This window comes from Erpetoichthys calabaricus, chromosome 6 (genome assembly GCF_900747795.2).
Source record: "Erpetoichthys calabaricus chromosome 6, fErpCal1.3, whole genome shotgun sequence".
Lineage (NCBI taxonomy): Eukaryota > Metazoa > Chordata > Cladistia > Polypteriformes > Polypteridae > Erpetoichthys > Erpetoichthys calabaricus.
In genome coordinates, this window is record NC_041399.2 from 210,430,435 (window position 1) to 210,456,859 (window position 26,425).

General features: G+C 41.6%; 1 protein-coding gene across 2 annotated transcripts in view; it reads right to left on the reverse strand.

The window, feature by feature from the left end:
- Window positions 1–26,425, reverse strand: part of adcy8 (adenylate cyclase 8 (brain)) — a 345,854-nt gene that overhangs the window by 9,012 nt on the left and 310,417 nt on the right. For both annotated transcript variants that reach the window (XM_051928959.1, XM_051928960.1), the window contains 4 exons: window positions 17,764–17,922; window positions 15,868–16,014; window positions 12,542–12,634; window positions 2,043–2,157 (listed from right to left, as the gene is read on the reverse strand). In XM_051928959.1, the coding sequence (XP_051784919.1) occupies window positions 2,043–2,157; window positions 12,542–12,634; window positions 15,868–16,014; window positions 17,764–17,922 (514 nt within the window). The remainder of the gene's footprint in view (window positions 1–2,042; window positions 2,158–12,541; window positions 12,635–15,867; window positions 16,015–17,763; window positions 17,923–26,425) is intronic.

Sequence of the window (26,425 nt, forward strand, 5' to 3'; positions counted from 1 at the left end):
CAGATGTCTTTCTCATCTCTTGTCCGATTTTTATTTTTTATGCTTTCAGCCTTTGAAAGCGGTTGTCTCAGTCTGCACAGTATGCCCTTACTACTGTCCTTTCATGGGTGCTCCGTCTCTCGAGTACAATCCCGTAAAGCCCACTTCTCAGTCCCTGTCATTATTTTCGTGACGCCTTCTTCACGTCCTGTCCAGTTCTATACTTGTTACCTTTGAAGGCGACTCTCTTAGCGCAACTTATACTCCTTTACTCCTCCACATGTGTTCTCACACTTCCTGTTTTGTCATGTCTGCAAAACCAGACTGACCAATCAGATCAAAAGAAGAACTGGACACACAGACCTTAGTGTTTTATTAGATGTTAGCTATGGTACCAGTTGAAGGCAGATAATAGAATAATTCAAAAATATTTGCTGTCTCTTGATGTACGTTCAGCGACTTTCCTCTATATTCATGTGAGTGCTAGCATCTCTTCAACGGTGTGTCCACTGTCAAGCGTGATCCCGTAAAGCCTGCTTCTCAGTCTTTCATCATTATTGAGGTGCCTTTCTCGCCTCCTTTACGATTTTTATATTTTACGCTTTCAGCCTTTGATAGCGGCTCTCTCAGTGTGCATCTTACACATTTACTAATGTCCTTTCATGGATGCTTTGTCTCTCAAGTACAATCCCGTAAAGCCCACTTCTCAATCTCTGTCATTATTTTCGTGACGCCTTCTTCACGTCCTGTCCAGTTCTATACTTGTTACCTTTGAAGGCGACTCTCTTAGCACAACTCGTACTCCTTTACTCCTCCACATGTGTTCTCACACTTCCTGTTTTGTTATGTCAGCAAAAATCCAAACTGACCAATCAGATCAAAAGGAGGACTGGACTCACAAACTTTAGTGTTTTATTAGATGCTTTGCCACAGGCCCAGCTGAAGGCAGATGATAGAATAATTCAAAAATATTTGCTGTCTCTTGCCTCACATGTACCTTCAGCGCCTTTCCTCCGTATTCGCGTGTGTGTAAACGTCTTTTCACCGGTGCTCCTTCTATGAAACGTGATCCCATAATCCTGATCTCATCGTTTTCTAGACGCCTTTCTCACCTCCTGTCCGATTTTTATTTTTTACGTTTTCAGTCTTTGAAAGCGACTCTCTCAGTCTGCACCCTTGCTAATGTCCTATCTTGGGCGCTTCGTCTCTCGAGTACAATCCTGTAAAGCCGGCTTCTCAGACTCTGTCATTATTTTCGAGACGCTGTCTTCGCCTCCTGTCCGGTTTCATACTTGTGATCTTTGAAGGCGACTCTCTTAGCACAACTCATACGCCTTTACTCCTCCTCACACTTCCTGTTTCGTCATGTCGGCAAAACCAGACTGACCAATCACACCAAAGCCAAACTGACCAATCCGATTGCTCAGAGGGATTACACACGCAGACCTTAGTGTTTTATTATTATAGCAGACGATTATCACTGATTGTGAATCTGGTGGGAATGAAAACCTGCAGCCCGGTGTGTCCCCCAGTGTTGAGTTTGTGAACCGTTGGTGTAAAATATTCTTTAAATGTGATTTAAATTAATTAAATGTGATTTAATTGCATTTGCATTGCAAACATTAATACTGAGGTCTACGTTGATTGCTTAGATTTCAATCTATCTTAGATGGGTAGCATAACTAGTCAATATTTTAAAAATACTAGGTATTTGTGTTCGCCAGTCATATGATTACTTGCAATTTCCCCTTGGGATTAATAAAGTGTCTATCTATCTATCTATCTATCTATCTATCTATCTATCTATCTATCTATCTATCTATCTATCTATCTATCTATCTATCTATCTATCTATCTATCTATCTATCTATCTATCTATCTATCTATCTATCTATCTATCTATCTATCTATCTATCTATCTAATGTTTCATAATGTTCCCCAAATCTGGAACTTTCTCCCAGTGTACCTCTTGAAGGGCTTTACACAACCTATGAAAGTTTTCCCTTTTTAAACGTTCAACTTGCTTTTCAAACATATTAACAATTGTAACTTTTGCACTTACCTATTCGTAGTTCAAAGTTATTGAAAGAATGCTTGTTAATCTCTTGAATGCTCTCATTCAGCGCAATGGTGAAGTCTGCCAAAGCACACAGATGGCCCCATTTATCTTCACACTGCTGTGGTAATGAGAACAAAGACACAAAACCTGAGCCATTTAGGGGTAATGAGCCTTCATTTGTTAATCCAGTGCTCTGAACGCACAATCCATTTTTATTGTTTTTCACACAAATAACTCCAGCACTTTTTACTAACTGGCTATTATTATCCAGTGAAACCACAGACAAACTTAAAAAAAACAAAACAGATAAAGGTGAAGAATTCAAGTCTGTACATTGAAGACAATCCAAGTGTATTTGTATGCGGTCTTTTCACATTTTTCTTCTGCGCTAAAATCATTTCAGTTCGTAACCCCCCATCAAATGACGCTCAGTACCCCAGCAGGATGAATTTTAGAAAGTTTTGCTAATTTATTGAACTATCCCATTGACACACGTACCATATTCAGACCCTTTGAGGTGACACCTGAAATTTGCCTCCATACTAGTGATGTTTCTACACCTTGTCTTGGAGTCGACCTGTGGTGAATTCAGTCGCTTGGAGGCTATGCCCACATTCATGAATATTGACCACTTACCATAAAGTGTGTACACTGCACAGAAATAGTCACAGTTTTTTTTTGCATCATAATATTATTTTACCCACTAGCACAGAATACTGTCAGAATATTGTCCTGAGTGTTATCTGGGCTGAACACTGAATATCCACCTTAATAAAAGGATAAGTGTCTGTGTTTCTGTGTGTCCATCCGGTTGCTATGACTCTCTCTCATTCCAAAAGATGGCACATCACAAACATTTTTAGTAATGCAATGCATTGCATTTGTCATTCCAACAGATGGTGCCTCACACACATTAACACTGCTTTTATGAATCCTATACCAAAACACATATAACAGACATATGCATTACATGGTGCATTGCAAACATTAATACTGAGGTCTACGTTGATTGCTTAGATTTCAATCTATCTTAGATGGGTAGCATAACTAGTCAATATTTTAAAAATGCTAGGTAATTGTGTCCGCTAGTCATATGATTACTTGCAAACTACCAGAGCTAAAACATGGATTTTTGTCTTAATCTCAAATTTATGATTTGACACATTCTGGAAATCCAAAAAATGCTATGTTGTAGGAATTTAAATGCATTGCATTTGTCATTCTAACAGATGGTGCATCACAAATATTAACACCATCTCTACGAATCCAACACCAAATGGTATATAAACAGATACATATGCATTGCATTTTACATTTCAACAGATGGTGCATCAGAAACATTAACATTGCTTTTATGTATCCCATACCAAATGGCATATAACACAGTGATATGCATTACATGGTTCACTGCAAACATTAATACTGAGATTTACGTTGATTGCTCAGATTTCAGTCTGTCTTAGATGGGTAGCACAGTGAGTCCATATTATATATATATTATATATATATATATATTATATATATATATATATATATATAATGATAGGGATTTGTGTCTGCCTGTCACATGATTATTTGCACCCACCAGAGCTAGAACATTGATTTTTGTCTTAATTTCAAGATTATGATTTGATACCTTCTGGAAATTCAAAACATTTCATGTAATAATAAAATACATTAATGCATTTGTCATTCCAATAGAGGTCACATCACACTAGAAGTACAATGCATTGCATTTTACATTCCAACAGATGGAACCTCACAAGTATTTGTAGTAATAAAATGCATTGCATTTATCATTCCAACAGATGGCACCTCACAAGTATTTGTAGTAATGAAATGCATTGCATTTATCATTCCAACAGATGGCACATCACAAGTATTTGTAGTAATGAAATGCATTGCATCTGTCATTCCAACAGATGGTGCATCACAAACATTAACACTGCTTTTATGAATCCTACACCAAATGGCATATAGCAGAGATACATGCATTGCATTTGTCATTCCAACAGATGGCACCTCACAAGTATTTGTAGTAATGAAATGCATTTGCATTTGTCATTCCAACAGATGGTGCACCAATGCTGCTTTTACAAACCCCATACCATATGGTGTTTAACACAGACATATGCATTGTGCGGTGCCCTGCAGTCATTAATGTTGTTTAGTTAGATTTCACCCCATTTCAGATGGGTAGCACAGCTAGTTGCATCATAACAGCTTATCCTGAAAAACATTCAGGGTTAACCATCTTTACACAGAATTCTGAGCCCGAGAAACGGCAAAGGGAGTTAAGGACACACTACATGGACATGCCTGCTGTCAAAATGATTTCTCTTTGCCTTGCACTGTGCTTGTTATCTGAAGATTCAGAATGCAGACAGTAGTCCTGTGCTTGTCTTGGTGTGAAGTTTTTGATTGATGTTATTTCTCTCCTTTGCTTTAATTATGCAATCAGAAACTCAATGAACAATTATTGGTGGCCGGGCTGCCAGCACACCCTATATTTAAAGCAATCAGTAGGCCTGTGTGTTTTAAGATGGCTGTGTTCATTTCCATAATTCAGCCTTCATTGCTGGAATCGAGTCTCTCGGTAGAAGTGGTATCTACGGTCGTAAATGTGGGAAAAATTTAAATTACATTGCTATGGAATATTTCAATCAAGGACAATAGAAAAGAACCGAGTCGTGCATTATTAAGGAAAAAAAAAAGTTAGTTTAGGGAGAAGAATGTCAGCAAAAAGCAACAAGCTGGTCATAGACATTAGGAAGCAGAAGGAAGACCACCATAAAATCCAGATTAGTGGAGTGGTGCAGTGACGGTGGTCCTAATGGAAGTTCCTCCCATCACCACACAGATTCTCTGAAGCACAGAGGTTCCTGGTCACCTCTCTTTCTAAGGCCCTTCTCCCTTGAGTGCTCCGTTTGACCAGGTTGCCACCTGTAGGAAATGTTATAGTTGCTCCAAACTTGTTATATTTAAGTCCCTCACAGCTCCGCCCATGTAGTAGTGAAACAGGACAGCGAGGAGGGTCCTGCCCGGCTCCCCACTCCTGACGTCGCGCTTCCCCCTCCCCTCGGCCCGCAGCCTCTGTCTCGCATTAGCGTGAATATACTAACTCCTGCAAGCAAACTACGATTCTTAGCGTGACGAGAGAAGTCACAAAATCAACCGGAATGTTCACGTAAATTCTAGAAAGAAGCCCGATTAAATCCGTTAAGTAGTTTTCTCGTGAAAAACGGACAGACATACAGACAGACAGACGTTGGATTTTATTACCACGCTTTATATTTACTTCACCTATTTGTTGCCTGGTACAAATCTTGTAATCGATATTTAACCTACTGCCTATTATCCAATTGACTAGACATTTTGCACACTTACTCACTTTCAATGACAATAAATGAATCAATAATCAGTTTCAGTAATTGATCAATAGTACTAGGGTGTTGTACCGTGTTAGCCATTATGAATGCAGAGAAAAGCCTAGTTAGCCAATAAAAGGTGTCATTTTTGCTTGGCTTTTCTCTACAGTAATTGATAGTAATCCATGTTAATTAAAAAATTAAATTTTCATATAAAGAATAGTTCAAGGGGCAGCACGGTGGCACAGTGGGTAGCGCTGCTCTCTCGCAGTTAGAAGACCGGGGTTCGCTTCCCGAGTCCTCCCTATGTGGAGTTTGCATGTTCTCCCCGTGTCTACATGGGTTTCCTCCCACAGTCCAAAAAACATGCAGGTTAGGTGCATTGGTGATCTTAAATTGTCCCTAGTGTGTGCTTGGTGTGTGTGTGTGTGTGTGCCCTGTGGTGGGTTGATGCCCTGCCTAGGGTTTGTTTCCTGCCTTGCGCCCTTTGTTGGCTGGGATTGGCTCCAGCAGACCCCCGTGACCCTGTATTAGGAACTAGCAGGTTGGAAAATGACTGACTGACTGAGAATAGTTCAAGATTTCACCACTAGATGGCGCTAGTAACAGATATAAATCCATCCATCCATTTTCCAACCCGCTGAATCCAAACACAGGGTCACGGGGGTCTGCTGGAGCCAATCCCAGCCAACAAAGGGCGCAAGGCAGGAAACAAACCCTAGGCAGGGCATCAACCCACCACAGGGCACACACAAACACACCAAACACACACTAGGGACAATTTTAGAATCGCCAATCCACCTAACCTGCATGTCTTTGGACTCTGGGAGGAAACCGGAGCGCCCGGAGGAAACCCATGCAGACAACATGCAAACTCCACATAGGGAGGACTCGGAAAGCGAACCCAGGTCCCCAGATCTCCCAACTGCGAGGCAGCAGCGCTACCCACTATGCCACCGTGCCGCCCACGGATAGAAATATTATCCACTTTTTGCATCTTGAAGATGTGTGCATATAAACATCAAAGGAAGTGTTAAAATCCTAACTACAGGGTCTGCTGGAGCCAATCCCAGCCAACACAGGGCGCAAGGCAGGAAACAAACCCTAGGCAGGGCGCCAACCCACCACAGGGCACACACACACCAAGCACACTCTAGGGACAATTTTAGAATCGCCAAAGCACCTAACCTGCATGTCTTTGGGAGGAAACCCACGCAGACACGGTGGAGAACATGCAAACTCCATGCAGGGAGGACCCAGGAAGCGAAACCTGGGTCTCCTAACTGTGAGGCAGCAGCGCTACCCACTGCGCCACCGTGTCGCCTTGTGTTAAAATATTGATTGCAAAATTATACTAAAAACAAACCCAAGACTAAAAAGTTGAAAATAATATATATATAAAAAATACTTTTTAAAAACCACACTTATATTAAGTTAAACAGTGTAGTAAAAGTAAAACATAAGTCTCTCATACATCACTCGTAAAATAAAAGCATGGGCACTTTTTTGAATGTTGACTGATGAAAGTGCCCACGCTTTATTTTACGAGTGATGTATGAGAGACTTATTTTTTACTTTTTAGTACACTTTTTAACTTAATATGAGCTTGGTTTTTAAAAGTATTATATATATATATATATCTATATAACTAGGGGGATCCGCCACCTGCTCGCTTTGCTTGCCCACCCCTGGGTTTGGTTTACCGGATATACAATTTAAAGAGATTGTTATTTTCATGTGAATTGCTACATATGGATTATTTTCACTTTTACTTTAAAACTTTTGTAAAAACAATACTTGTCCTTTTTTTTCCGGCCCCGGGTGTGGTTAAATCTGTTTCTCGCAGGACGTATAACGCCGCTCGCGTTGTGTAGCGGGGTGCGGTTGAACGCATGCTAAGGAGATGCCGTTGGATCAGCTGCTGTCTTTGTGCTGCTGCTGCTGGCGAGCTGCGTGTCGATCATTTCAAAGACTGATCAGCAGCTGTCCTTTTGCCACTTCGTGTCTCTGCCGCTCGCATTGTGAAGTGGGGGGGGCTGAACGCACGCTAAAGAGAAGCGGACGGATCATCTGCTGGCTTGCTGCTGCTGGCGAGCTGCGTGTTCTGCTTGTCGTTGTTTTAAGAGCTGGGAGCACATGAAGTGTGTCTGCATTCCAACAACTGCTAGGTTAGATGTCCGTAAACTTGTTTTAAATGTTGTCTCAATGCCTTGTCTCGCGGGACGTCAAATTGTCTTCCGAGAAGATCACGTCTCGTCTCCCTATCTCCCTCCCAAGATTTTGTTTTATAATAGAGAGATTATGGAGGCCACTGTGCTTCTGGGAACCTACAATGGTGCAGAGTTTTTTTTTTTGTGGCCTTCCCCAGACCTGTACCTTGACACAATCCCATCTCTACGTGCTGCAGGTAATTCCTTTGACTTCATGGCTTGGTCTTTGCTCAACTGTGGGATAACCTATGGACAGGAGGACGTCTTACCTGATCAGTTCAACCAACTGAAGTGACCACAGGTGGACTCCAAAAGAAGGTAGAGAAACATCTCTGTGAAGATCAAGCGAGTGAGTGTCACAGCGAAGGGTCTGAAGATGTGTGTTGATGGGATAGCCCTCCTCTTTTATTTTTAATACATGTACAAAATTTCCTTTCAATCCTGTTTTCACTTTGTTGTACTGGGGTATTGATTGTTGTTTGCAGTGCTGGGAGAGAATTTTATTGATTTTAGAATAAGATGGAAATACAGATGCATCTCAATAAATTAGAATATCATCGAAAACTTAATTTATTTCCATCCATCCATCCATTATCCAACTTGCTATATCCTAACACAGGGTCACGGGGGTCTGCTGGAGCCAACACAGGGCACAAGGCAGGAACAAATTCCGGACAGGGTGCCAGCCCACCGCAGGGCACACACAAACACACACTAAGCACACACTAGGGACAATTTAGAATCGCCAATGCACCTAACCTGCATGTCTTTGGACTGTGGGAGGAAACCCACGCAGACATGGGGAGAACATGCAAACCAATTCAAAAAGTGAAACTCAGATATTATATCGATTCATTACACACTGAGTGATATATTTCAAGTGTTTATTTCTTTTCATTTTGCTGATTATGGCTTATAGCTAATGAAAGCCCAAAATTCAGTATCTCTGAAAATTTGAATATTGTGAAAAAGTTCAATATTGTCGACTCCTGGTGTCCCACTCCACTCAGCTAATTAACCCAAAGCCCCTGCAAAGGGGTCCTGAGCCTTGAAATGGTCTCTCAGTCTGGTTCAGTAGGCCACACAATCACACTGCTGACTTGACAGTGGTCCAGAAGACAGTCATTGAGACCCTCACTCCACAAGGAGGAGAAGCCACAAAAGGTCATTGCTAAAGAAACTGGCTGTTCACAGAGTGTTGTATACCCCTTATAGACGATTGTCGCAAAATCGCTTCAAACCGCTTCCAGCCTGAATGCGGCCAAGGTGGCGTATGTATCCCACCAATGCCAGCTGATGTGTATTCGATACGTACCAAGGATCGTATTGGAAGCAATGGTCACACCATCTAGCAGTCGTAGTGGAAACTACATCCACCTGATGGAAGCAAAGTGTTGGTGTGGCTGTGCACATGGATTTTGGCTACTAATTTCGAGAAATTGTCCAAATCTAAGGTACGTTGTGCTAAGATAAAAATACGTACCAGCTTATTGTTTGCTTGTGTGCTACTGTATATTGAAATGAACATTTTTCACTTAATTTCAACAGAGTGTAATTGCAGACTGCAGTACCTATGAGGTTCTCAAACTTTCGTATTTCACGCCCCCCCCCCCCCCCCCCCCCCACCTTTTCTACCTGGAATAATTCTGCGCCCCCTGCATAATATAAGATAGATGAGAATAACCCATGATACAACTAACAAAGGTATGATACTCGTGCGGTGTCGCAGTATCCTATCATTTTTACTTCCATAAGATTTGTATGTGTTCGGCTAACTTTGATGAAATATTTGCAATTTTTTTTTTAAGTGCTTTAATAACTGTTAAAATGCCTTGTGTGGTTGTTGGTAGTAATTCTTATCCAAAAACAAAAAATAAATGATTTATTCTTATTTAATTATTTTTTTATGTAAAGAAACGATTAAATATGTTTTAATTTTTAAAAATCTCATAAACGAGGACACAGATGAAGTCAATCTGCGCAAGACGAACGTATTTTCGTCCGACATACATTATACCGCTGTTTACTGTATCATGAAAATAACCCAATACGCAGTAAATTATTTAACTCAATTTGGCAATATTGGCTACGCTGCCAGTGTGGTGCAGTCGTGCCACATTATCACCTGATCTACTGTTATCCGAATGTTCGCGACAGATACCGATACGTCACGCACTTTCTGGATTGAAAATACGCAACTATAAAAGCAGCAGCAGCGGCGCCGCTCGTCAGTTAGTAGTCATTAGATTTATGCCTTAGAGAACTTTTATTTTAATTTTAGTTATAATGCATTCCTTGTGATTATATGCTTGCAAATTTAAATTTGAAATAAAAATGTAAAAAGTTAGTTTTGATGTCTTGTTCATTTATTCGACGCCCCCCCCCCCCCCCTTGTATAGCTTCAGCACCCCCTTTTTTCCTTTTTTGTCACTGTCCTGCTCCACTGACAGACTGAGGAGATCGTTCCTCCCCCACACTATGCGACTCCTCAATTCCACCCGGTGGGGGGTAAACGTTAACATTATACAAAGTTATTGTCTATCTGTATACCTGCATTGTTATCACTCTTTAATTTAATATTGTTCTTTGTCAGTATGCTGCTACTGGAGTATGTGAATTTCCCCTTGGAATTAATAAAGTATCTATCTATCTATCTATCTATCTATCTATCTATCTATCTATCTATCTATCTATCTATCTATCTATCTATCTATCTATCTATCTATCTATCTATCTATCTATCTATCTATCTATCTATTATATAGTGCCTGTCATATCTATCTATCTATCTATCTATCTATCTATCTATCTATCTATCTATCTATCTATCTATCTATCTATCTATCTATCTATCTATCTATCTATCTATCTATCTTTTAGACTATGATTAGTATTAGGGCCACGTTACACTGTGGTTAAGCTTAGGGTTGTAGGATGGTAATCTGACTGAAAAGGCGTTTTGTGATTGGCGTTACCTGACCTATGTCATAGGCTGCAACTTTTTCCACATTTTGTTATGTTACAGCCTTATTCCAAAATGGATTCAATTCATTTTTTTCCTCAGAATTCTACACACAACACCCCATAATGACAACATTAAAAAAGTTTACTTGAGGTTTTTGCAAATTTATTAAAAATCAAAAAACTGAGAAATCCCATGTCCATAAGTATTCACAGCCTTTGCTCAATACTTTGTCGATGCACCTTTGGCAGCAATTCCAGCCTCAAGTCTTGTTGAATATGATGCCACAAGCTTGGCACACCTATCCTTGGCCAGTTTGGCCCATTCCTCTTTGCAGCACCTCTCAAGCTCCATCAGGTTGGATGGGAAGCGTCGGTGCACAGCCATTTTAAGATCTCTCCAGAGATGTTCAATCGGATTCAAGTCTGAGCTCTGGCTGGGCCACTCAAGGACATTCACAGAGTTGTCCAGAAGCCACTCCTTTGATATCTTGGCTGTGTGCTTAGGGTCGTTGTCCTGCTGAAAGATGAACCGTCGCCCCAGTCTGAGGTCAAGAGCGCTCTGGAGCAGGTTTTCATCCAGGATGTCTCTGTACATTGCTGCAGTCATCTTTCCCTTTATCCTGACTAGTCTCCCAGTCCCTGCCGCTGATCCCCAATCCCCACAGCATGATGCTGCCACCACCATGCTTCACTGTAGGGATGGTATTGGCCTGGTGATGAGCGGTGCCTGGTTTCCCCCAAACGTGACGCCTGGCATTCACACCAAAGAGTTCAATCTTTGTCTCATCAGACCAGAGAATTTCTTTCTCATGGTCTGAGAGTCCTTCAGGTGCCTTTTGGCAAACTCCAGGTGGGCTGCCATGTGCCTTTTACTAAGGAGTGGCTTCCGTCTGGCCACTCTACCATACAGGCCTGATTGGTGGATTGCTGCAGAGATGGTTGTCCTTCTGGAAGGTTCTCCTCTCTCCACAGAGGACCTCTGGAGCTCTGACAGAGTAACCATCGGGTTCTTGGTCACCTCCCTGACTAAGGCCCTTCTCACCCGATCGCTCAGTTTAGATGGCCGGCCAGCTCTAGGAAGAGTCCTGGTGGTTTCGAACTTCTTCCACTTACGGATGATGGAGGCCACTGTGCTCATTGGAACCTTCAAAGCAGCAGAAATTTTTCTGTAACCTTCCCCAGATTTGTGCCTTGAGACAATCCTGTCTCAGAGGTCTACAGACAATTCCTTTGACTTCATGCTTGGTTTGTGCTCTGACATGAACTGTCAACTGTGGGACCTTATATAGACAGGTGTGTGCCTTTCCAAATCATGTGCAGTCAACTGAATTTACCACAGGTGGACTCCAATGAAGCTGCAGAAACATCTCAAGGATGATCAGGGGAAACAGGAGGCACCTGAGCTCAATTTTAAGCTTCATGGCAAAGGCTGTGAATACTTATGTACATGTGCTTTCTCAATTTTTTTATTTCTAATAAATTTGCAAAAACCTCAAGTAAACTTTTTTCACGTTGTCATTATGGGGTGTTGTGTGTAGAATTCTGAGGAAAAAAATGAATTGAATCCATTTTGGAATAAGGCTGTGACATAACAAAATATGGAAAAAGTGATGCGTTGTGAATACTTTCCGGATGCACTGTATTTGAGTTTAACTTTTTCAATTGAGTTACTGAAATAAATTAAGTTTTCGATGATATTCTAATTTATTGAGATGCACCTGTATAACAAAATAAAGTGATAGGGTTTGAGAACTTTCTGAAGACCCTCTACAGTAGGTGCATGAAAACACCTTTGGATGGTGTCATGACTGGAAGGCGCTATATAAATCAAGCATCCATTATTTTGGTTTAGGGTCACAAAGAGTTCTTCCAGGCTTATTCAATTCACACAAGTTGAAGGAAGTAGAACTTTAATACATAACAGCACTGCAATTGTTAGGTCGGCAAGCCCTTCGGTTACCTGTTTCTCAGGGGACAGTCCTGATACAGCCATGTAGGTACTGCCGATTGTTTTAATTTTCTCAATATCCTGAAATCGATCTTCACCTAGTAACTTAAAAAAAGGAGAACAATTAAATCATGACATTTTTTTTCTTTAACATCAAACTGACTTTCATTAATCGTGTCACACAGACACAGTGACAGATGTGGAGGCGGCCTACTGGTGGCACTCAGGAACAGGTGTCTGGCCAAAAGAGTGTGAGTGTCAATGAGTCACAATTCGGAAGTCTGACTCAGAGTTGCATTATCATTAGGGAAGTGACAGAAAAACAAGACAAGATATTAAAAATAAAATGAATATCTATAATGAAATGGCATACTATATAGCACCTTTCACAAAGCACAGGTGTCTGCCCATAACAGTCTGAGCATATATGAGTCACAATACAGAAGTCTGACTTGTATTATCATAAGGTAAGAGACATAAAAATAATATGATATAAAAAAAAGCCTGAATATCCATCCATCCATTATCCAACCCACTATATCCTAACTACAGGGTCACGGGGGTCGGCTGGAGCCAATCCCAGCCAACACAGTGCGAAAGGCAGGAAACAAACCTCGGGCAGGGCACCAGCCCACCGCAGGGCACACACACCCACCAAGCACACACAGGGACAACTTAGAATCGCCAATGCACCAAACCTGCATGTCTTTGGACTGTGGGAGGAAACCCATGCAGACACGGGGAGAACGTGCAAACTCCACGCAGGGAGGACCCAGGAAGTGAACCCGGCTCTCCTAACTGCGAGGCAGCAGCGCTACCCACTGTGCCACCATGCCGCCAGCCTGAATATTTATGAAGAAAATGTTATATTATATACTACCTTTCACAAAGCATAGGTGTCTGCCCATAACAGTGTGAACTTGTATCTGTCACAATTCAGAATCCTAACTTGTATTATCATTAGAGAGATGATATACAAAACAAGATGATAAAAATAGAAGAAAGAAATGGCTGAATATTTGTAATGAAAATATCATATTATATAGTGCCTTTCACAAAGCATAGGTGTCTGCTGATAACAGTGTCAGTGTGTACGAGTCACAATGCGGAAGTCTAACTCAGACTTGTCTTATCATTGTGAATTTCCCCTTGGGATTAATAAAGTATCTATCTATCTATCTATCTATCTATCTATCTATCTATCTATCTATCTATCTATCTATCTATCTATCTATCTATCTATCTATCTATCATCTATCTATCTATCTATCTATCTATCTATCTATCATATAGTGCCTTTCACATCTATCTATCTATCTATCTATCTATCTATCTATCTATCTATCTATCTATCTATCTATCTATCTATCTATCTATCTATCTATCTATCTATCATATAGTGCCTTTCACATCTATCTATCTATCTATCTATCTATCTATCTATCTATCTATCTATCTATCTATCTATCTATCTATCTATCTATCTATCTATCTATCTATCTATCTATCTATCTATCATTAAGGAAGTGACATAAAAAAAGATGATATTAAAACAAAACTGATGATTTACAACAAAAATGCCATATTATATAGCACCTTTCACAAGGCACAGGCATCTAACCATAACAGTATGAGTGTGCCTGAGTCACAGTTTCATATGTCTGTGTCAGACTTGTATTATCATTTAGAGCAGTAACATAAAGTAAAATGTTATTATAAAATAACTGAAGATTAATTATTAAAAGTCATACTATAAAGCACAGGTGACTGGATGTGTGTGTGCCCATAATTCACATGTCTTACTCATACAGTATTTTTACTATCATTAGGTCAATGGCATAAAAACAAGACTGTTATTAGCAAAATGAGAAATCAGTCAGTCATTGTCCAACCCGCTTTTTACAACACAGGGTCACGGGGGTCTGCTGGAGCCATTCCCAGCCAACACAGGGCGCAACGCAGGAACAAATCCCCGGGCAGGGCGCACACACCCACACACCAAGCACACACTAGGGACAATTTAGGATCGCCAATGCACCTAACCTGCATGTCTTTGGACTGTGGGAGGAAACCGGAGCACCCAGAGGACACGGGGAGAACGTGCAAACTCCACGCAGGGAGGACCCAGGAAGCGAACCCGGGTCTTCTTACTGCGAGGCAGTACCACTGTGCCACCGTGCTGCCCCATGCAGTGGTAGTGCTGCTGCTTTGCAGTAAGGAGACTGTGGAAGATTGTGGGTTCGCTTCCCGGTTCCTCCCTGTGTGGATAGCGCTTTGAGTACCATACCATACCATACCATACCATTTTTATTTGTTAAGCGCTTAAAAACACAGCATTACAACTGACCGAAGCGCTGTACAGTTAAAACAAGCAAGACTAAAAGCAAAATATTAAAAACAAACATTAAGAGAGAATTAAAACAGAGACATTAAAAAACAGGTCAGGGGACCCAATAAAACAGAGAAATAGCAAAAAGCAAGTGGGAATAAGAATTAAAAGCCAATGTGAAGAAGTGCGTTTTTAGGTGTGATTTGAATGTGGTGACTGAAGTGGCTTGCCTAACCACTAAAGGTAAGGAGTTCCAGAGCCTGGGTGCACAGACGTAAAAAGCCCTTTCACCACGAGCTTTAAAATGTGCCTTGGGAACGGTTAGGAGCAGCTGATCTGCGGATCTAAGAACACAAGGGGGATTGTGACGATGGAGCAAGACACTCAAGTAGGCAGGGGCTAGACCATTTAGTGCCTTATAGGTTAAGAGGAGTATCTTAAAATCAATTCTGAAGCTAACCGGCAGCCAGTGTAGGGTTTTTAAAATCGGTGTAATGCGTTGGCTTCTGCTGCTTCTAGTTAAAAGTCTTGCAGCCACATTTTGAACCAATTGGAGTCTCGAAAGAGTGGCTTTACTAATACCATATAGGCAGGAATTAGAATAGTCGAGCCGGGACGTAAGGAATGCATGGATTACTGATTCCAGGAGGTGGTAAGGCAGAATTGGTTTGAGTTTGGCAATTCGCCTGAGATGGAAAAAGCAGGATTTTACTGTGCTGTTGACTTGAGCATCCATTTTCAGGACCATATCCATTTTGATTCCAAGATTGGAAACAGACGAAGTTACTGGAATGGGAAGAGTACTGAGAATAGCGCTATATAAATGTAATGAATTATTATTATTAATTATTATTATTATTATTATTATTATTAGAAATTTTTAAGAAAAATGCCATGTTATATAGAGGAGATGACACAAACATAATTGCAGAATCTGTATACCGGGATAGTCATCAGTGCTTAAAAATAGAATAGAAGAAAAGGAAAGGCTTATCCAATTTCTAATTACCTCATCAAAGTCGGCAATGATTTCGTTCAGAAGGCGTAAACACTCCACTCCTTGATTGTTCATTTCGGTTTGTGAGTAGAAGTCGGCAAATCCTGGGATGGAAGCGAACATCACGCCGACTGCGTCATACGACTGAGAATACAACTCCTGGAAGTCAAAGTTCACTCGGTGAAGTTAGACTGCAAAGTTCACAAAATGTCTGCTAACAGCAATTATTTTTTTCATTCCAACAGGTGGTACGTCACACACTTTTGAAGTGATAGCATGCAATGCACTTTTCATTTCAACTGGTGGTGCATTATAACTCGTATTAATAAAATGCATTGCATTTTTCATTCCAACTGGTGGTGCATTATAACTTCTTGTAGTATGTGGCACACCCAGGAAGACAGGAGGAAGGCTCATTCCTCCTCCAGACCGCGAGGGGGCATCCACCCTGGTTGTATTAGGGGCCACGGGCACAGGGCTTGGAAGCCCAACCCTGTAGGGGCCCGTGGTCACCGCCAGGGGGCGTCTGCCTGCCTGAAGGACCTGGGCCCCCAGCACTTCTGCCACACCAGGAAGTGCTGGGGGGAAGAAGACTGGGGACACCCGGAGGACTTCTGGGAGCACAGCCGGCACTTCCGCCACACAGGGGAGTGTCTGCAGAGGAGTGTCGGGAAAGCACCTGGAGCCCATCCGGGCATGTATAAAAGGGACCACCTCCTTACAAACGAGGACTGGAATCGGGCGAGGAATGGACAAAGTTCTAAGTGAAGGAGAGTGGAGGTGGCCTGAAAGAAGCAGGCACTGAAAAGAGAGCCCTGGACTTTGGGGAGATTGGTGCTGGAGGCACTCGGTTTGTGCACATATGGACCTTGTAAATATGTACAATAAACGTGTGGTGAACTTAAGAATGGTGTCCATCTGTCTGTGTCCGGGCTGCTTCTCACAAGTAATAAAAGGCACTGCATTTTTCATTCCAACAGATGGTGCATTAGCACTGCTTGTACAAATCATATAATATCATGTTACAGTGACACAGCACCCAGACACTTGTTCTTTTATTATGGTGGATATCCACCTTAATATCCCTGTATCTCAGGTTCTAACCTCTTCCATTCCATTATGACTGGTGACGTTTTGCATGAAAATAAATGTGCAGCAAAACTTGGTGTTTTGTTTTTGCAAAATAATTTGAGAAATAAATGGTGCTTCACAGCCAGCGAAACCCATGCCATCGCCAGGCGTAATTTTAGCTCATCTACAACTTTTTTCTCCATATGCAAAAGCACATCACAGCTTATTGTGGTGCGGAGTGTGGAAAATGGTCAGCAGATGGAGAGCAAGTACCTGTGAGCACTGCAGAGGAGCTTCTTCTTGGCTAAAATTCAACGGCTGAGCTTGGATTGTTCTGGGCAAAGTGGGCACTGATGACCTTTCGCAATTGCAAATTTACTTTTGAAAGAAATTTATAGGCAAAATTCCTCAAAATTGTCCATGAAATCAGAGGCGGCTTTTTCACTCGCCACTATTTATGAGTTTTGTTTCGCCTTGCTGTCCCAATCTGCTTGTATTCCTTCTGTCTTTCCTGAATGATTTATAGCTCCCTACTCATAGCTGCCCCAATCTGACCTGTCCATTTTGTTATATTGGACTACTGATTGAATTTCTTTCTGTTTTCCCTTTTCTTGTATTTTGAGATTTGGCACCTTAAATGGGGTGTTTTTTTTTTTTTGCTGTGGATTAAAATTCCCTTCTTTTTTATAAGAATCAACTTGTGCAACCATTTTTTGACTTTCATTTCTGTCTCGTGATTTGGCTGCATTTGCAGCCCAGCGTTCCACCCATTTTGAACGTAACAGTTGATCATATCTGTGGAATCTTCACATTTATTGACACAAAGGTTTTTCGCACCTCATTGTCTCGATCTTTTTCCAGGAAGTGTCGGGCAACATGACTGGGCAAAATATTCCGCAGCATATTCTCATTGTGCTCTCTCAGCTCCTTCATTTCGTTGATTTCTTCTTTAGCTTGAACCCTCCAGAGGAAGTCCAGTCGTGCGGTGTATTCCAGCTAAACAGGAAAGCAAAAAAGTCAGTCATGGTAAGAAAGATGGACATTTCTCAAAGTGACCAGAGTGGGCCACGCAGTATACACTGTTTATTCTCTCGTTTCTGAAAAACCCTGCGGAAATCCCAGCCAGAAATCCTGCAGAAATGGAAACCATGGATACAGAAATGGGGTTAGGCTCTGGTGGACCCTAGTCATTATATACTTTTGTTACTGTGAGGGATGAACCGGTGTCCCATCTGGTGTGGACCCCACTCCCTTACCTGGACTGGAGGCAATGATAACGGAAGGTCAGGGAAGGAATGAAAATATCTACTCTTTGTGCCAGGATCCAGATGTGGAAGGATATTACAGCAGCTACAGCAGGGCTGGCATCCTAACAGCCACTGAGCGATACCTTGGATGGACTTGGGAACCAGGAAGTACAGCAATATGGGGAAAAGAGTGTCCCCCTGTACACTAGGTGGCAGCATCTCATCTGGCAAACTCCAATATGGACACCTGAAGGGACATCATGAATGTTGTAGTGCCATGGGCCGGCCCTGTCAGGTTCTGTGGAGCCCACCAGGGTGAGTTATTGGATAGTGACGATACAAGGACTTCTGTAGTCCTGCAGGACCCGGAAGTGCTACCTGGAGGTAATTGATTAAACACTGGAAGGTTCGGAGTTAAAAAGGTAACCTCCACTTGGCACAGGGAGATGGAGTTGGGAGGAAGAAGACAACACTCATCTGGATGACTAAAAGAGGGATTAGAAAAGGAAGGAAGGAAGGCTGGAAGGAAAGATGGTACTGTGGTGATTAGGGAAACAATACCCAAGGAAAAGTACTTTGTTTAATAAAAATATCTTCACTTGACTGTCTGTGTAGATGTGTATAGAGTTTTGGGACTCAGTGACGCCCCCTACAGGCCACAGTTACCCATTACAACAAACACATAATTTCATGTACTGATATTCAACAAAGCTCATCATAAGACGTTTCTAATTAAGAGCACTTAGTAAAACAGTACACATTGCTGCTATTGCTGAAGTACTTTGATTTGAAAAACAACGTAAAACACGGACAACACATGAATATTATCCTAACATGGAGACTTGCTAAAATACCAGAAGCCGTGAGAAATGAATGTGTTGTGAATAGGGATGGGTGATTCTCAAACAATTTCAGTGAACCATATGAACCAATTTGTAAGCACGAACGAATCAATTCAGTGGCGCTCAGTGGGAGTGCTAAAGTGCATGTGTGCCCTTCATGATGTCATCATTGTGATGTGTTTTGCTGGTAGGAGTTTAAAGCCTAAATCATTAGTCTTGGCTCATTTAACTTATGAATGAGTCCATACTTGATAATCAGTCTAACGATTCTTTACTACCTGAGAGTCAGTCAAGCGATTCTTCACTACTTGAGAGTCAGTCTAATGATTGTTCGTTACTTAAGAATTAGTATAACGGTTCTTCACTACCCAAAAAATCAGTCATTCTTCACTACTCAAATATCAGTCAAATGATTCTTCATTACCCAAGAATTGATGTAACGATTCTCCACTTCTCAAGAATTGGTCTAAAGGTTCTTCACTGCTTGAGAATTGGTCTAATGATTCTTCAGTACCTGAGAGTTGGTGTAAGGATTCTTCACAACCCGAGAATCAGTCTAACAATTCTTCACTGCCTGAGAATTGGTCTAATATTACTGCACTACTCAAGAGTCAGTCTAACGATTCTTCACTGCTCAAGAATCGGTCTAACCATTCTTCACTACTCGAGAGTTGCTCTAATGATACTACACTACTCAAGAGTCAGTCTAACGATTCTTTACTTCTTGAGAATCGGTCTAACAATTCTTCACTAGCCAAGGATAAGTCTAACAATTATTCACTACCCAAGAATCGGTCTAACAATTCTTCACTACTCGAGAGTTGCTCTAATGATACAACACTACTCAAGAATCAGTCTAACGATTCTTCACTATCTGAGAATTGGTCTAAAGATACTTCACTACTCGAGAGTTGCTCTAATGATACTACACTACTCAAGAGTCAGTCTAACGATTCTTTACTTCTTGAGAATCAGTCTAACGATTCTTCACTATCTGAGAATTGGTCTAATGATACTACACTACTCGAGACTCAGTCTAACGATTCTTCACTGCTCGAGAATCGGTCTAACAATTCTTCACTACTCGAGAGTTGCTCTAATGATACTACACTACTCAAGAGTCAGTCTAACGATTCTTTACTTCTTGAGAATCAGTCTAACGATTCTTCACTATCTGAGAATTGGTCTAATGATACTACACTACTCGAGACTCAGTCTAAAAATTCTTCACTGCTCGAGAATCGGTCTAACGATTCTTCACTATCCAAGAATCGGCCTAACGATTCTTCACTATCCAAGAATTGCTCTAATGATTCTTCGGTACCTGAGAATCGGTCTAACAATTCTTCACTAGCCAAGAATCAGTCAAACAATTCTTCACTACCCGAGAGTTGCTCTAATGATACTACACTACTCAAGAGTCAGTCTAACGATTCTTTACTTCTTGAGAATGAGTATAACACTTCTTCACTGCTTGAGAATCGATCTATTGATTCTTCACTGTCCGATAATCGGTCTAATGATTCTTCACTACCTGGGAATCGGTCTAACAATTCTTCACTACCCAAGAATAAGTCTAACAATTCTTCACTACTTGAGAATAAGTCTACTGATTCTTAACTACTCGAGAATTGGCCTGACCCTTCTTCTCTACCCAAACATCGGTCTGACAATTAATTCCAGGAGCTTGCTGCAGGCATCAAAAGACCCGAGGCTCCTCAAAGTATAGACTGCTGTGAAACTTCTTATACAGCACCATTACCCCCAGGTAACTTAAAGCTCTTCACCACCTTCCTAAAATGGTGACTGGTAACAGGGGCTCTTTGCCATGCTGGAAATCCACCATCAACCAGTAGCATGATTTTGGATCCATCCCTTGATCTTTGAAAAGCTCCCATGCCAATACTCACACTTTGTCTTGCTCAACATGTTCGTCTTGAGCAAAACTTTATGGGGGACCTCCTCCCATTCTTCAATCCCACGCGATGCTCTCTGATCTAATCCGCATGTAACAATAAGTATTCCACACTTCCTAAACCCTATTGTGTTGGAGATTGAGCTCGATTTTGTCCTGTTAGTGAACCACCCCTTTACAACTGCAGTTGCGGGTGACCCCGCATGATCCCTTCTTATCAGCAGACCTGAAGGTCTTCTTCTTATTTTGAAGGGCCTTGAATTCCTTTGTGATCCACTGTTTGTTCTTGTCATTATATTTTCCAAAAGCTGATCTCTAACAGGTTCTACTGCAGCTGCTACCTTGCAGCACAGAGGCAAAGATAGAGACATTATCAATCCTTACTTCAGACAGCTCCATCTTGTGCATCATTTATTTTATTTGCATTTATGGAAGCATGACAAATGGAGATGCAGGTGCACTTAGACAAACCATTCAGTTTACATCTCAGGGCTTAATTACTTATCCCATGCCTACAGAAATAATTGAAGGATGCCTTTAGGGATGCACATATTATGTATAGGTGAAATGTGCTCATTATTTCTAATTACATGGACTTATAATTGTATCTTTGTCACGGAAAAATGGCAGGAATACCAGGAAAGAGTAAAAAAAAAAAAAATACAAATGTCACAAAGGCCAGCTTATTGTCACACGCAGAATCAGAGCAAAAAAGCCAACGTGAAGGTGAACAAGCAGCAATGGCCCTCTGAAGGCCTCCTGACCAACAGTTCAGAAAATTGAAGCAAAAATCCCCTCCTGCGTCCCTCACTTCCTCCTGGCTTTAAGTCCCACAGATGGGCTCAGTTGGCAGCAAACACGGAATGATGTTGCCCGCAGTTAACAGAGACGATTGCTGGCACAGATCCGCCTGTGCTTTGCAGCAAAGTTCTTTTAAAGTGGAATCAAGACGTTGGCGAGCAATTTCTCCATAATTCTCATCTCCTCTAATTTCCTTCCAAATCTATATTCAGCATATTGATTATTCAACACGCGTGCCAGCAAAAATCCTGTAAGGACGGTCGTGGCAGTACATGTGTACGACATTCATCAAAGGAAAAAGGTACACGTGAAAGAGGACTCGCGGTATATGTAAGCACAGATTTGGAGAAGAAGCTGGAAGATAATTACGTGCACAGAGGAAGATACTTCTTAGGTGCTGCGAGAGACATAATGGATGGACTGGTGTCCCAACTGGACACTTTACATAGTAGGAAGGACAGTGTGGATGGATTCCTGTTCCCTTTCACAGCCTGGAAGAAGAAATAATCGGTGAACTGGAGTAGTAAGCTTAACATGCCTCACAGGAAAATTAATGGAAGGAATTATTAAGGATAAGATTGAGCAACACCTGGCAAGGACAGGAGTTATTAGGAACAGTCAGTGTGGGGTCAGACAAGGGAGGTCGTGTTTTACTAACATGCTGGAATTCTATGAAGAAGCAACAAAAGGATACGACCAGAGTGGAGCAGACGATATTATTGATCTGGACTTTAAGAAAGCATTTGATGAGGTGCCACATGAGAGGTTGGGCATTAAACTGAAAGAAGTGGGAGTTTAGGGATAGATGGGTGCAGAATTTGCTCAGACACAGAAAGCAGAGGGTGATGGTGCGAGGGTCCTCATCAGAATTGGCTGATGTTAAGAGTGGCGACCAGCAGGAGGCAGTGCTGGGGCTGCTGCCATTTTTAATAGATATAAATGATTTGGATAGGGATATAAATAACAGGCTGGTTAAATTTGCAGATGATACCAAGATAGGTGGATTGGCAGATAATTGAGAATCAGTTGAATCATCAGAGAGGGACTTAGACAGCATACAGGCTTGGGCAGATTTGTGGACGATGAAATTTAATGTCAGTAAGGTGTTACATGTAGGAAGTAAAAATGTGAGGTTTGAATACACAATGGGTGGTCTGAAAATCGAGAGTACACCTTATGAGAAGGATTTAGGAGTCGCAGTGGACTCTAAGCTATCGACTTCCCAACAGTGTTCAGAAGCCATTAAGAAGGCTAACAGAATGTCAGGTTATATAGCGCCTTGATGTGTGGAGTACAGGTCACAGGAGGTTCTGCTGAAGTCTTTATAACACACTGGTGAGGCCTCATCTGGAGTCCTGTGCTGCAGTTTTGGTCTCCAGGCTACAAAAAGGACATAGCAGCACAAGAGAAGGTCCAGAGAAGAGCGACTAGGCTAATTCAGGGCTACAGGGGATGAGTTATGAGGAAAGATTGAAGGAGTTGAACCTGTTAACCATTTAATGTCAGTAAATGTAAAGTATTACAGGTAGGAAGTTAAAATATGAGGTCTGAAAATCGAGAGTACACCTTATGAGAAGGATTTAGGAGTCGCAGTGGACTCGACACCATCAACTGCCAGACAGTGTTCAGAAGCCACTAAGAAGGCTAAGAGAATGTCAGGTTATATAGCGCCTTGATGTGTGGAGTACAAGTCACAGGAGGTTCTGCTGAAGTCTTTATAACACACCGGTGAGACCTCATCTGGAGTCCTGTGTGCAGTTTTGGTCTCCAGGCTACAAAAAGGACATAGCAGCACTAGAGAAGGTCCAGAGAAGAGTGACTAGGCTGATTCCAGGACTACAGTGGATGAGTTATGAGGAAAGATTAAAAGAGCTGAGCCTTTACAGTTTAAGCAAAAGAAGATGAAGAGGAGACCTGACTGAAGTGTTTAAAATTATGAAGGAAATTAGTCCAGTGGATCAAGACAGTGACTTTAAAATGAGTTCATCAAGAACACGGGGACACAGTTGAACACTTGTTAAGGGTAAATTTCGTACAAACATTAGGAAGTTTTTCTTCACACAAAGAACAATAGACACTGGGAATAGGCAACCAAGTAGTGAGGTAGACAGTTAGACTTTAAGGACTTTCAAAATTCGACTTGATGTTTTTTTTGGAAGAAATAAGTTAATCGGACTGGCAAGCTTTGTTGGGGTGAATGGCCTGTTCTTATTGAGATTGTTCTAATGTTCTAATGTTGGCTGTCCACTCAGAAAAGCTCATCCCCCTGCATGATAGGCGATGGTGCTCCTCTGTCATGTCTCCAGTCTGGATGGGACTTAAGAGTTCAGGAGGACAGCCTCCTTGACAAGAATGGATTCCTTTTCTTCATGGAGTTTGTATCCCTGGGTCCAGCATTGGAGGAGAGTTGAATTCACGAGGTAGTGGACCAAACTTACACTAGGGCAGAGGGGGAGGAACTTTGGAATTGGGATTGTGATGGTGATTGTAAATCTTTAATGGTATTATTATAAATTAAAGTTTTTCTGAACCCGGGACTGCTGCCAGAGTGGTTGTGTTTAAGCTATGGGGATCTGAAATACCCCATAGTGGTCACAGTGTGAATAATGCAAAAAGCAGCCATTGAGATCGCCATATATGTATGCCTGTCTGTCTGTCAGCAGGAACCAACTTGGCTACCAGTGGACCGATTTTGCTGAAACTTGGCACACTTATTCTGGACAGTTGAGGTATGTCGTCTATAATATATTTTACACACTAGTGTGCAGGAGGTAAGAGACCTGACTGTATGGTGCCATAACAACACTCTCTCCCCGATTGTTGACAAAACAAAGGAAGTCATTGTTGACTTCAGAAAGATCAAAGGGAGACACGCCACAACTCCCCCATCCAGACAGTTAGCAGCTTCAGGTTCCTGGGTGTCCAGATCATCGAGTGCCTTTAGTGGCCTCTCAACGCCACCTACATACTCAAAAAGGCGCAGTAAAGACTCTTTTTCCTGAGGAAGCTAAAGAGCTTTGTGGTGGGTGCCAAAATATTAGTGAACTTCTACCACAGCACTATTGAAAGGATCCTGACCTGATGCATCACGGTGTGGTTTTGGTAACCTGAGTCACCATGATCACAATGTCCTCCAAGAGATTATCTGTACAGCTTCTAAAATTACCGGGGCTGACCCTGCACAGGTTCATATCTTCTACTCAAGCAGATATTTGAGGAGAAATAAAGATTCAGGGACAGCTTCTCCCCCAGGCCATAATGTCACTAAACTCTCAGTTATCTGATCCTACCTGACCTGCAATGTGTGCTGTACCCACCTGTTGGTTTATATGTAATTTTACTAGATAATGATTTAATCGTATTTAATGCATTCAGTTATTTATCTTCTGATATTAGTTATTTGTTTATACGTCATCATCACCTCAACTGTGGTACAAAAATTTCACTATGCTCTCACGGTGTATGTGACAATAAAGATTTCTAATCTAATCTAATCTAATCTAATCTAATCTAATCTAATCTAATCTAATCTAATCTAATCTAATCTAATCTAATCTAGTGAACATCTAACTTCTCTTAACTCAGAATTCATCTTCCTTTCATTCCATGTCTCTCCATAGAGCCACCAGATCCTTCTCATCTCCGTTCTTGCCAGCTTTTCTTTCCTCAGCCCTGTCTCACTCCCATTTTGCCAACTCCACTTCATGTCGCATTCAGAGAAGTCTTTCTCTAATGCCAAAGAGGCTCTTTTAGTATGGTGGACAGTTCTCAAAATTTCTTCCATATCCCTCTTGCCCTTGACAGGCCGGTTTAAGGGTACATTACTTCTCTAGGCAGAGCTGGCTGCAAGCGCTCAAAAAGAGACATCCACAATTGGCACGATTGGATCTGTAACGGAAATCAACAAAATCAACGATTGAGGGGGTCCCCCTAACACATCGGCACTCTCACGTTCACAAATGAAATTGCTGAGCTTACCCTTGGAGATCAATGCCACCGTGATCGCATAAGAAATAGACGAGCAGAGGGAGGTCCCTTCTTGGAGGATGAAGTCACTAGGCCGGTGTCTACTTCGCCTATGCTTAGAGATTGCCCTGCCCCTCGATTTTACTGCTGTGCCCACACCTCCATCTACTCTCAACATGTCACCTAAGTTTTAGAACGTCCCTACTTTCTCCAAAACAACTCCATGGCCGATATAATACAATACAATACAATACAATTTAGTTTTGTATAGCCCAATATCACACAAGGATTGCCACAATGGCCTTTAACTGGCCCTGCCTTTCGACAGCCCCCAGCCTTGACTCTCTAAGAAGACGAAGAAAAATTCCCCCAAAAAAATCTTGTAGGGGGGAAAAAATGGAAGGAACCTTGGGAAAGGCAATTCAAAGAGAGACCCCTTTCCAGGTAGGCTGGGCATGTAGTGGGTATCAAAAAAAAAGGGGGGTAAATACAATACAATACACAGAACAGAACAATGGAAGCAGAGAGAGGACGTGCAATATCGTTATTTTTTTAAATTGTTTCCTCGACATAACGGACTCATTTTATCGAGATCTCAAGAAAATGAACTTTGTTTTCTCGAGGTAACGGAATTATTTTATCGAGATCTCGATAAAACAAAAGATCATGTTTTCTCGAAATTATGAAATAATTGTATCTGACGTCTATCTATCTAATGTTTAGCTTAT